Source organism: Mytilus trossulus, chromosome 3, assembly GCF_036588685.1.
Source record: "Mytilus trossulus isolate FHL-02 chromosome 3, PNRI_Mtr1.1.1.hap1, whole genome shotgun sequence".
In the NCBI taxonomy this organism is placed as follows: Eukaryota; Metazoa; Mollusca; class Bivalvia; order Mytilida; family Mytilidae; genus Mytilus; species Mytilus trossulus.
The window spans coordinates 24,652,727-24,665,767 of NC_086375.1; the positions used below are offsets into that span (position 1 = coordinate 24,652,727).

The 13,041-nt window shown below is 31.2% G+C and overlaps 1 protein-coding gene across 1 annotated transcript in view; it reads right to left on the minus strand.

The window, feature by feature from the left end:
* Positions 1-13,041, minus strand: part of LOC134710836 (muscle-specific protein 300 kDa-like) — a 109,980-nt gene that overhangs the window by 53,613 nt on the left and 43,326 nt on the right. Inside the window, exons 11-21 of the mRNA XM_063571239.1 lie at positions 12,389-12,700; positions 11,785-12,066; positions 11,373-11,463; positions 10,136-10,662; positions 8,178-8,501; positions 7,538-7,687; positions 6,859-7,161; positions 5,693-5,854; positions 4,997-5,217; positions 4,261-4,369; positions 3,688-4,008 (exon numbers count right to left, since the gene is read on the minus strand). Coding sequence (XP_063427309.1) covers positions 3,688-4,008; positions 4,261-4,369; positions 4,997-5,217; positions 5,693-5,854; positions 6,859-7,161; positions 7,538-7,687; positions 8,178-8,501; positions 10,136-10,662; positions 11,373-11,463; positions 11,785-12,066; positions 12,389-12,700 — 2,802 coding nt within the window. The remainder of the gene's footprint in view (positions 1-3,687; positions 4,009-4,260; positions 4,370-4,996; positions 5,218-5,692; positions 5,855-6,858; positions 7,162-7,537; positions 7,688-8,177; positions 8,502-10,135; positions 10,663-11,372; positions 11,464-11,784; positions 12,067-12,388; positions 12,701-13,041) is intronic.

Here is a 13,041-nt window from a genome sequence, read left to right on the forward strand (position 1 = left end):
CAAGCAGTAAAAGCCAAGGGCAGCAAATTAATTAGATTTTTTCTTGCTGGTGGCATATCAAATTTTAGGTACTAAGATTCATAAAATTAGGTCAAATGACAGATTATTAAACACAAAATTAATTGTTATGGTGTAAATGTAAATAGTATACACATAAGGAATTTCAAAAATACAATTTTTTAAATTTCTACTGTAGATTAGTGATTGCCGCATATTAAATATTTAGTTATAAATTCACTAAATGGAGGACAAAAATAATTTAAAATATCCCTTTATATCATTTGCATATCAGAACCTCTCAATCTAAGAAAATTCAGTCAAAAGTTTAAGGTGTTCAGAGAAATTATGCCTGAACACAGATGAAAATCTGATTTATTTTCTTACGTTACAATATTGAAAGTAAAACACCAATATTAAATTGGTTTTGACATACAACAAAATTCAATTGACAATGACTTTCATAGAATGAAATAAACCTTACAAAAAGGGAAAATTCCAGCAAACTTATTAAATGACACCATAATTTTTACCAGAATTTTGATTTTCTACATTCTAAACTGATAAAAATGGTCTTGGCATTAAATTTCACAATCTAATTCATGCTACATATATAATTGTTTACACTCATGAAAAACCAAGTCTTCCTAACAAAGATTCTAAAAATAGATTGTCAGTAGAAATTCTAATTTAGGGTTGACAGATTCAAAACAAAACAGAAAATTCTTAAAAATTAATGGTTTCTTATAACACAATTTAACCAGTTTAGAGGATTTTATGTTATTCATGGATGAGCTAGTCTACACCAGAAGAACAGGATACAGAACCCATTTACCGAGGTTACAGATACACAACTCTGATCTAATTTTGTTTTCCAGTCTATTGTATTCAAATAAATATTGTACAGTGATTTGATTTTCTTCACAAATCCCTTCAACTATTCTATTTATAGATTTTGTCCAACATCTCAAAATATTCAATACAACTTTAAAAATTTTTTACTCCTGAAATGCTAACAAAGGTAATTTAACTAATATTTTATCATTTTTTTTAAAATTGAAAACCACTTGTCAATAGTATTGCTCAAATTGCTTCGGTTACTTGACCTTCAATTCATTTCAGTGCCAAACAATTTTTTTAAAATAGCTCTTAAAAAAGAAGAAAAATAGAAATGACTGTTTGCTAGAAGGTTGGTTTAAACTCACATGGTTTTGTTTGTAAAACTAGAGGCTCTCAAGAGCCTGTGTCGCTCACCTGTTACTGTATTTACTGATGTCGGTCATCTTGGTTGGTAGGTGGGGTCATTAGACACTTTTTTTAAATAGATACCCTAGTAACGATTGTGGCCAAGTTTGGTTAAATTTGGCCCATAGATTTAGAAAAGAAGATTTCTGTACAAGTTACAAAAATGACGAAAAGTTGTTCAATATTGAATATAAAGGGCAATAACTCCTTAAGGGGTCCTCTAACAATTTTGATCATGTTGACTTATTTGTAGATCTTACTTTGCTGAACATTATTGCTGTTTACAGTATATCTTTATCTATAATGGTATTCAAGATAATAACCAAAAACTGCAAAATTTCCTTAAAATTACCAATTTAAGGGCAGCAACCCAACAACGAGTTGTCAGATTCATCTGATAATTTGTGAGGGAATAGATCTTATTCTGATGGACATTTAAATGTTGAAAGATTTTCCCTAAATATCTTAGTTTCAAAGATATAATTCAAAAACTGCATTATAACCCTATGTTCTAATTTTAGCCATGTCAGCCATTTTGTTTGGTAGGCGGGGTCATCGGACACATTTTTTAAACTATATACCACAATGTTAATTGTGGCCAAGTTTAATTAAATTTGGCAATGAAGTTTCAGAGAAGAAGATTTTTGAACAAGTAACAAAAAATTACGAAAAGTTGTTAAAAATTGACTATAAAGGGCAATAACTCCTTAAGGGGTTGACTGACAATTTTGGTAATGTTGACTTATTTGTAGGTCTTACTTTGCTGAACATTATTGCTGTTTACAGTTTAACTATATCTATAATAGTATTCAAGATAATAACCAAAAACTGCAAAATTTCTTTAAAATAACCAATTCAGGGGCAGCAACCCAACAACATGTTGTCCGATTTGTCTGAAAATTTCAGGGCAGATAGATCTTGACCTGATCAACAATTTTACCCCATGTCAGATTTGCTCTAAATGTTTTGGTTTCAAAGATATAAGCCAAAATATACATTTTACCCCTGTGTTCTATTTTTAGCCATGGCGGCCATCTTGGTTGGATGGCCAGGTCACCGGACACATTTTTTAAACTAGATACCCTAAGGATGATTGTGGCCAAGTTTGGTTAAATTTAGCCCAGTAGTTTCAGAGGAGAAGATTTTTGTAAAAGTTTACGGACGACGGACGACGGACGCAGGACGACGGACGACGGACGCCAAGTGATGAGAAAAGCTCACTTGACCTTTCAGGTCAGGTGAGCTAAAAATGTAATCCTACTGCTGACTCAATTTTTTTAAATAAAGGCGTAATTATTATTTGAAGCTTCACATCAAACATTCCACATAATTTACAGGTGCAGGCAAAAAGCATGAGATTCCGAGAGCACGAATCTCAAAGTGTTTATATATTCATTCATTTATTCATAGCCGACAACAAGTAAACATTAAAAAGATAGAAAAAATTAAAATTAAAATAAAAACATTTGGAAAAAAAATAAAGATACAAGAATAAATTGAATATTTAAAGATGTTTCAGAATTTTGTTATTTTTTGTGAAGACATTCAAGCCAAAAGAGACAAAATCCGTCTAGCAAAAAGACAATAAATTGCTGTTAGTAATTCAACTACAAAATCTCTCATATTCTGATTATGTAAATTAACATGCAAGCACAAACACATAAATAAATTAACTCTAGTTTTCAACATGCTTTGAACTGATATTATTCTAATTATGCATCTTTCACTGGCTAAACAATCTTTTAAAGACTTTTTTTTCGCTAAAAATGTTTCTTTTTTCTAAAAATAATTATCAACACTTTAAAATGATTAAAGGATTAATGAGTTAGCCGAGTTTGAGAAACTTTGTTGAATTACTAAAAGCAAGAAACACACTTAGCAAGGAGAGTATAGGAAGGGAATTGTGAAAGAAAATCGTCACCATATTTATACTAACATCACCCTAAAACACAAAATGTACATGCATTACCATGTGTTCGTATAAACGCAAGCTAAATTTCAAAGTTAAAATTTATACAGTTTTCTTTTCATATCCTTTCAAACTTATTCTTTTTAAACTTAACTTAAGCACTGAAAATTTTATTTTAACAACACCTTTTTTTTGTGAAACAAATGAACTGACTGTTTCTGACTTTTATATCACTTATAAAGCCATTCAATATCTATCTTCACTCTAAACAAAATTTTATCTACATATTTTTAAAATAAATCCCCACATATACTCTTGATTTTTCAGACCTAAATCTAATAAAAAAAAATGGCTTCTACTTGGAAATAATTTCCTAAGAACTATTGCAGCTAACCTACACAGCCATGAGCAGCTTGATCATAACAATTTTTTAAAACACTAAAAAATCTCAAGACATTTTAGTATCACAAACAACAAGCAAAGATGTCACACCATTTTTTGTTAAACATCACATCAAATACGACACTCCTCCCTACCTCATGTTCACCGAGAAAAGCTCTTGCGTCTTCCAGACCATCTATAAAAGGATCATCGTTCACTTGTCTCTGAGCTTCGTCTAACCAGTTAGAGCGCTGTTGGAGTTCGTCCCTGAAGTCATAGGCCTTTGAGAAAACCGCAGATTTATCTGTCAGGCTTTCCATGCCTGGCTGAATTGACACAAATTGGCCCATCAAATCCCTCAACTTCCTTCTCTCTTCATCAGCATCTGCCTCGGGAGAATCTTTCAGAAGTTCTTCCAAGTTCTCTTCTAACCATTGGCCATCTTCTGCCAGTTTATGCATGTCTCGTAATGCTTTCTGAAAGGCAAAAAAAACATTATTATAAAAATAATTAAAAATTTACAATTCCTTTACTTATTTTGAATAAATTTTTCACCAACCATTATTTTTGATTTTTCATTATAAACTAAATTGTAAAAATCTAATGTAACTTTTTGATAATAAAGAGTATAGACAGCAAACAAACAGTTTCTTGAGGTTTTTTTTTGCAATTAAATGCTGAGATAAATTTTCAAGAGTTATCTCTCTTTGATCAGTCCAAGAATTTACCTGGTATTTATTTTCTAAGTCCTTGTACTCCTCACTAGTGAGGTCTTCTCGTTGTAAGGCTTTCGTCAGATCATCCACAGTCTGTACTGCCTTTTTAAATTCATTCATTCTGTGAAAATAAACAAATCTTTATGAATAATCCATAATATATATATATCAATTATCTTTTGAGTCCATGCTAGGGGCAATCTTGATTTTGCTTGTTGTGTGAATTCCTTGGTCTCATCTCTTAAGGTTTTTTACCATCTGTCAAGATGAAGAATAACATTTAAAGTGATATTTCTTTTACAAGCAGGATTTTATAAGTATTTCACAAAATTCTTGTCTCATATTATCAATATCCAAATAAAAAGATGTTTAGGATACCTCAAGAGACCTCAATCCACCTAAAGTTTAGGATATAAAATAACAAAGGCCATAAAACAGGTTTCATCAAAGAGCCAAAACCATATCATAGAGTATTTCAAGGAATTTTAAGATCTATGATTTAATGTTCACTCCAATTTACAGTACACTGAGGGGGGTCGGAGGGGTCCTGATCCAGAAATCTCTGGCTTAAAAACATGAAATCCTGATGTCCTGAATTTAAACAAATTTAAATCACAATATCCCGAAATTCCAAAAAAGAAATACCAGATCCCAAAAGGGTCAATCCTCAAATCCTGAGCTTAAAAATACCTGATCCCAACGTCCTGAAAAAGGTCCTGCCCCCTCTAAACAAGACAGGCCAACTTACTTTTGATTATATTCCTTCCATCTCTCAGGAAGTTGTTTGAGCTGCAAATGGATATTTTCCATGGCTCCATTTAGTTTCCTCCACCTATCTAAATGGTGGTCATATCTGTCTTGTAAATTATGATCGTTTCTGTCGAGTTGATGTAAGTTTTTGGTGAAGGACTCCATGTCCTCTAAACATCTGGTACATGTAGGGACAAATGGTCCTTGGTTGAACATTTGCTACAAAATTCAGAAGAAAAAATTACTATTTTTATTGTGAAATGGCCATTTTAAGTCAAATATGTCAATTTTGACCAAAGTATGACATCAATCCATGAAACCAACATTTTCATCATTTAAATCACCTACCAAAAAATTTCAAAGAATTAAAGAATTTTTCAATGTTTGCAATATTAAGGTTTAATTAATGGATCTTTTTGCCGCTCCTTTTATAGTTTAAAAATTCAGTTACTGTAAACATTGAAATTTAGGCAGAAGTTAAAGTTTTCACTATTTTACTGATAAAAAAATTAAAATGTGAAAATAACACCACTAAGAATATTTCAATAAAACTAGTTTTTTTAAAACCACACTCAAATAAACATCTCTCCTAAATCATGGAAAAGTGTCATGAATTCAAATTCAGCCAGTAAATTACATTTACATATGGCGCAAAAATTTCCGGATTTACTGTATGTAGATGCCTTAAACTTACTCTGTGTTTCTGTAATGTCTGTTTAACATTTTCATTTCTCTGTAATTGTTTTTGTTCTTGTTGAAGTGTTTTTTCAGCATCGTCAACTTGTTCTATAAAAATTTCCTCTGGAAGACGGAATTCTAGTTTCACCAATTTGATTGGCGCTGATGCTTGTACATTCTGAAAAGAAATACAAACCACATAAATGAGCATCAATACGTACAGTGTTTTAGTAAATATTAATTCTAATTACTAGCGCTGTGGATTTATCTGTTTAGTTAGGTACAATTTTGCATGGATTCGTTGGAAAATAATAATTTGCTGTAGGATTGTTTGCAAATTTTACCAAAACCATAAATTCCAATGGCTATGAAAAATACGATATTTATTCAATCCACAAATTTTGGTACTCAAGATATTAAATGAATACACTGTAATAGAAACTTTGAAGGATTTGTATTCTTTACTTTACTCGGTTTTTTTTTCCATTTAAACTAATTTCAAGCAATTTATGATTTTTCCCACCAAAATATAACTATCTGCTGCTAGAACTACACAGAAACCAGACAGCACACGTACTTACAGTTATTCACTGAATTCCCCCTAAACTGGCTTACTTTATTCCTCAATTGAGTAAATTCCAAAAATATACCACAAAATTCTGAATTCTATCAAGATTAATTCCAGCAACATCTCACATCAGTGTTTTAAATGTATATGTGTTTCATTCAATATTGAAGAAATAGAACTGGTATATTCCATTTTCATCATTCTTTTAGCAGGATACTTCATACACTTGTGAATCAACCTCTGTTCAGTGCATCAAAGATTTGATATGTTCCTGACACCACAAAAACATGCAAACTTCATGCAAAAGAGTCAAGAGTAGTGCTTGTGGTTACATGAAGTGAGAGTATACTCAAACTTGTGCAATAATCTTAATATCCAGTTGAAAAGTAACAGAAAGCTGCATCCACCAAACACAGAAAAAATCCGAAGGTTGTTTCGAGAAGTTAAAGACACGAAAGAATAATTACGCAAATATACATTGAAAAGCTGAAACAAAATTAAGAAAGTTAAGGGAACAAAAATAAACAAAACAGAAAGACAGGAAAAATAAAGAACATATCAGTTATTTAGGAAGTGCAAAATTTCACACACCTCATGAGGACTATAAAACCTACCTTCCAAGTTTCTTGCATTGAAGCCATGTCTTGTTGTAGTTCTGATTTGTCACGGTCATCTAGCACCATTAAAATATCTTGACCAGCTCTCAAATAGTCATCTAGTAATCGTTTGTCAATTTTATTAAAGAAACCTTTGTGTTTTCTGATTAAGCTATCAGAGTCATCTTCGTTGTCGTTGAGTACTGTCTGAGCTTGCTGAAGCCAACTAGCAAGTGCTTGTTCTTTTTGTGAGTAGACTTTCCAAAGACGGGACAAGTTATCCAACTTTTTCTCCCAGTCTTTTGCTGCAGAAATTAAACTCTGGAATGGAATCAAATTGACTCTTTGTACTAATATAATATTTTGGGGTTTGGCTTTGTTTTCCCTTTTTTTCATTACAGCCACGTTCTTATAAATCGGAAACATCTTGAACATAATCAAGATTTTTTACATGCTGAACAAATAACATTTCACTCATCTTTCTTGATTCTTTTATAGAGAGCCAATATCATCTCTTAATTTTCCCTTTCTACCTTTAAATTATATTATTGGTTATAAACACCCAGTTGCAACACTAAAATAGTGACATTTTGAAATCACTGTGCATGTCATTATCAAAATTCTACAGAACAATGACAATTTCTGAACTATTTAATATACACATTTCAAAATTATATTCTACAATTCTAATAAATACCTGGAAGCGTGTGTTTGTTTCCTCCATTGGAATATCAACGTCATCGAAATTGACATTCTTTAACTTAGGTTTGGTAGATGTGACTTTCTGATGAACTTTGTTTTTACTTTCAACAATGGATTTCTGGTATGTTGTTTCAGAGAAGAATTGCTGGAAAAGAAAATGTTAATAATTTAGCAATGTTAATATGTAATGTAGTAAAATAAAAACACTGATTATTCAATACACTGTTGTACTAATTATCCTATTTCTGGTTCATAACAGAAAAAAAATAATCTTAAATTACTTATTTATTACAAAGTTATAAGTTATTCCTTGCCATTCTTACTGTAATCCCATTGGATGGCTCATTGATAAATTAAGACTAGATTTCAAATCTCTACTAAGTTATTGAAATTTACCAGAAATATATATATTACAATAATGGTTTACATTCATCTTGTCTCTGATGGATTCTTGTCCCATTGGTAATTATATCATATCTGGGTTTTTTCTGGGTTTTTTTTTATATTAACTGCATATTCTATGCCTTCTTAAATCTTATATTTAAAATAAAGATCAATATCATTTACTTGCACATATTTTCATTTATAAATTTTGAAAATACAAATATTGACCAAGTCATCAAATATATACAAACCTTGTGTTTCTCAAGACGTTCTTCAACAGCCCTATGGTCACCGTCTAGTTTGTGTGTAGCTAACAATGCCTCACCTTTAACGAGCCAGGCATTTAAATCTAATATTCCAGTTTCTAGAGATTCTACATTAGGAAGCACAGCTTTGAGGTATTTAATCCTTTCTGGGATTTCTTTACGAAGTCGTACAATGACTTCTTTTTGTACATTTAGAGTTTGTAACATTTCGTTGACCATTGTTTGCTCTGAATCCTTGACTAGAGACTGCGCTGTTTTTGTGGTCACTTTGAAATCAGCTTCCATTTCTGCTACTTGATTTCCACACATCTGAAATTCAGAGCAATTAAATTGTGAAACTATTTGTATGTTAAATCAGAATATGTTTTTAATATTCAAAATACAAATACACCCTAAAATGTAAAAGATGTTAAATTACTATGAAAAATATCAAAATTTTAATTTTTCTAACTTTCATATGATTAAAATGAAAACGAATTGAAAATTTTATTTTTAATATTAAACTGATTGGTAAAAGGAATGCTATTTTTTCAAGAAGTTTAGTTTGCAGGAAAAGAGCATACAATTTTCCATGCTAGTCTGGACACTTCAGGGCATGCTGTCAAAAACCCTAAGAGAAGTAAGGCATATAGGAAATTTTCCTTAGAAAGTAACCATAACAGTGAAATTTACTAAATTCTTGGCCTATTCATTTCAGTAACATTAATTTAGGTGAATCATTTATTTGAAAATGAGGATATCCTAAACTAGCAGACAACTTAAATTAAAGAGTTGCTTGGATATGTGAGAGAGAAGGTAGGACAAATGCAATTTCTTATCAGACAGGAGACAATACACAGAAATAAATGCTTTGTCATTAGTCATTGCATAATACGTGTGTATAAAAAGTTTATCTTTTGTTATTGTTCACACATTACATAATTTCACTAAAGAATAAATATATATTTATAAGGTTTTCATGTCCAATGACACCCCATGCAAAGTGTCAACTGTCTTTGATAATTGAATCATGCATTTTGTTTCCTCCAAAATGAGATAGTTTCTAATAGACATGTTTTGAATAACATAAGAATTCATGCTGAGAATGTCAATTCTTCATGAAAAATAATTGGTTTTTCAGATTAATAAATCAATCCTGTGGATATAGAATGTTTTGTTAGATATATATATCAAGGACCACATGATTTATAAACTTACATCTGAGTTATCCTGTTCAAATGTCTAGATGCACAAATACAAAATTATTCATCAAATATACAACACAAGCACTATCCTCCCCTCCCTTCTTTTTTTTATACTATCAAGTCATGCAAGTACTATTTTCTCTCCCTTTTTAAATACTGTTTTCATATTCAAAGCTTGTCAATAATATTTTCTATTCATAATAACAGAACAGATTTCTATAGTTCCTTTTGGCAAACTTGCTTAGTATGTTCTTGGGTTAAAGTCATAAAACTTTGCTCAGTGCTCGGAGCACAAAAATCATGCTCAAAACATAAAATCCAGCATTTTGATAGGTTGATTTTGGAGTATGATTACAAAAAACAGACTCAAAAGTTTTATGACCGCAAGGCCTTATGTCCCTACGACTATGTTTGACTGAGTTTTTTTTTCAATACTTTATAGGGCATCTTGAACTAATTATAGTACTCAAGATAAACCATGACTGACAACCTTTCATTGACTTTAATTTGTTTATCATATAAAAAAAATACTTCAAAGAAACTGTTTCCACTATTATGCAAGTTTTACAAAACGAAAAAAATTAGATGTCCTTAGAAAGTGATAAACATTTTTACTCAAATCACCCTCTCAACACCATACAATTTTTTCTGGCTTTAAACTAATTTCTTAGCAAACGCCTTTCAATTTTTATTGTATACTTTGAATCACTGCAATTTTCAAACCAAACATTGAACTTTCTTAACATGCTTTCTACTTACATCTACATCTTGTAAATGGTCCTTCAAAGCAGCATGTTTACATGGGACTTCAGTAGCTAATAATTCCTCAGCGTTTTGTAACCACTCTGATATTCTATCTACTCCAAGCTGGTATTCTTGTCTCCCCTTTCCTATAACTTCTACTTTCTTATATTGTTGATATCCTTCCACTAATTCCGTAAATCTACCGTTAATCATATTAACATTTTGTTTAATTTCTTCTGCGATAGGTTCTTGACAATTTTCTATCAAAAAGTTTGCAGATTCGTTCAAAAATTTAAGTCTTTCTTCGTACTGTGGAATTTCGGTAAAATATTCCTCAATTTGTTCTTTTGTTCCACCATGCATGACTTGTTCTCCTTCAGTGATCCATGCAATTACCATATCATAACATCCATTATACCGTTTCCACTGCTCTAATCCTTCATCAAACATAGATTGTAAAGATTTTATTTCGGCGGACATTGTTTTCCATTTTTGTGTTTCTTCATCAGCAAATTGGTTAATCTGTGCAGCCTCTTCCTTTGCTGTAAACATAAAACAATTAATTAAATTTCGGAATTTTTAACAAAAATATGTGATAGTCGATCTTTAGTTCTAATAGAAAATGGATTGACTGATTGATTGTGGGTTGTTTAACGTCCAGTGGCAAATATTTCATGCATGTTTAGGACGAGAACAAGTTAACAATAAATACAATATGTAAGTCTTGTCATAATAGGCCATTCGGGATGACTGTCGGGGAAATTTGGACTGCCACTGGGAAATGAGGATAAATTGGATAGGGACAGAAATTATAGAAAGTGGACACCACACTGGAGTCTTTATAATATTGATTGTCTTTACTATATATATGCAAAAATATTTTATTATTGTATTGTCAGATAATTGAGACAAAGGTATTTATTTTTTTTGGTTGGTATTAGGGTGGTGTGATGAAATTTGTTGTCTTGACAGCTGAACAAAGCAAATTCAGAAAATAACTACAAATACTTGAATTTAATTGGTCTTTTTGATTTTTTTTCAGTGGTTTTAACTACTTTTGTAGCCCATGGAAACAGTTTGTTGAAATTGTTGATACATTCATTTGGAGTACACATAAAAAGAATCCTAAAGGTGCAATGCACCACATGGATTCGGTACATTTATCTAGGTCAATTAGATTAAGGTTTAGAATTCTCAAAGTTGACCTTAAATTACTATTCAGAAATTTCATGTTAACTGTTCAAATACTTACAGACATGTTTTCTGAAAGCATCGCCTCTCTTCTTTGTCTCACTGAGCATCTTGTCATAGTTTGCAAATAAATTTTTGGTCTGTACAAAGTCCTGCAAAAATTAAATATAAAATCTATCATATCCTTTTAAAACTTTCCAAATTTTTTTAAACAATATGAGAAACTGCACACATGAAAGGTGTGTGATTTACTTAAAGGAGGCCATCTGGTGATAATAAATATACATTTCATCTTCTATTTTTTTTCCAATTCAAAAAAAATGTTTCCACTATTCTAACAAAACAGACTTGGGTCATTTCTAAAAAAAAAATTTAAACATTTTATCTATTTTCATTCTGCACATCTCTTAATATAGCCATTTTCTTTATTCAGGTCAGAAGTTATACAATCAATGACCTTAGATGACCTTTACCTTGTAATCAAGAGCCATTTCCTCTACGTCTTCCTGTGTGCCTAACTTTGACAACCAAATCTTCAGTTTTTCTTCAGTAGCTGCACTGAATCCAGCAAGTCTGAATCGGAACTCGTCATACTGTAATAGATTCTCTCGTTTTGGTGCCTCTTTACACACGACTTGTAATCTAGTGTGTAAATTATCCATTTGTGGTGGTGGGATGAATTCTCCTTCATATTTTCCTGCACGTTTAACTTGCAAGAAAAACTCTTTGTATGGGTCCATCTCTTTGAAAAAGTCCTAAAATTGGCAAAAGTATATGTTAATCTAAAAATTCTACAGCAGTGTTCAGGATAAAATTTGAAAAGTTATCTTGAATTATTAACTACTTGGACAGTAATTTAGCCCAAAGGAAGCATATATTTATAGCACAGAAATGTTACAGTTTTTGATAAAAAACAAACCTTTTTTCAATACTTTTTTAATGGTACTAAGGATAAGACAATTAGCAATATTTTGTTTATTTTGATGACGACTTAGCAAATATGTCACAACAATAATTCTATTATGGACTGCTCTAAAGCAAATAGCCGGTCGTCTTTAAAGTAACAAATTAACATACCTTGTGTTCATTTAACAGTTTAAGAAGTTGATCTGCCATTTCTATATGGTCTTCCTGGTTTTCAGGTTCAATCTCTAACATTTCCTCGGCTTGGTTTAACCAATCACCAAACTTTCCCAGACGACCTGGTAGACTAGCATCAAGTTTCCATAACCACATACGAGTACGTCTAGCGATGTCTCGCCATTTGGGTTCTAATTCCTGCCACATTTTGGGAGTAATTTTTACAGCTTTTTTGCTCACTACTTTCTCTTCTAACCTCTGGTATATTTTCTGTCTTCTGTCAAATTCTGTTTTAAATGCTAAGTAATCCTGAAATAATAGAATTTACTGGATTAACAAATCTGGATTGAATATTTTCTCCAATACTTATTTTTATGGATACTTTATTTTTCATTTAGCCCTTTTAAACCAACTTTGCAATGATTTATTTTCATGGTTTCCAAAAAATGTTTGATGTATTTATATATAAAGAAAAGACACACATGTTAGGCATTCACAACAATTTGTGTTGGCACTATTTTTCTACAATGACTCAGCATATATACAAATATTATTCAATGCACTTAGCATTAGTGGTTTGAGAATAAGTTTGTTACTGTAATTGCTTATTGAACATTGATTTGTCTCCCTTTATCTGTACTTAATAAAGC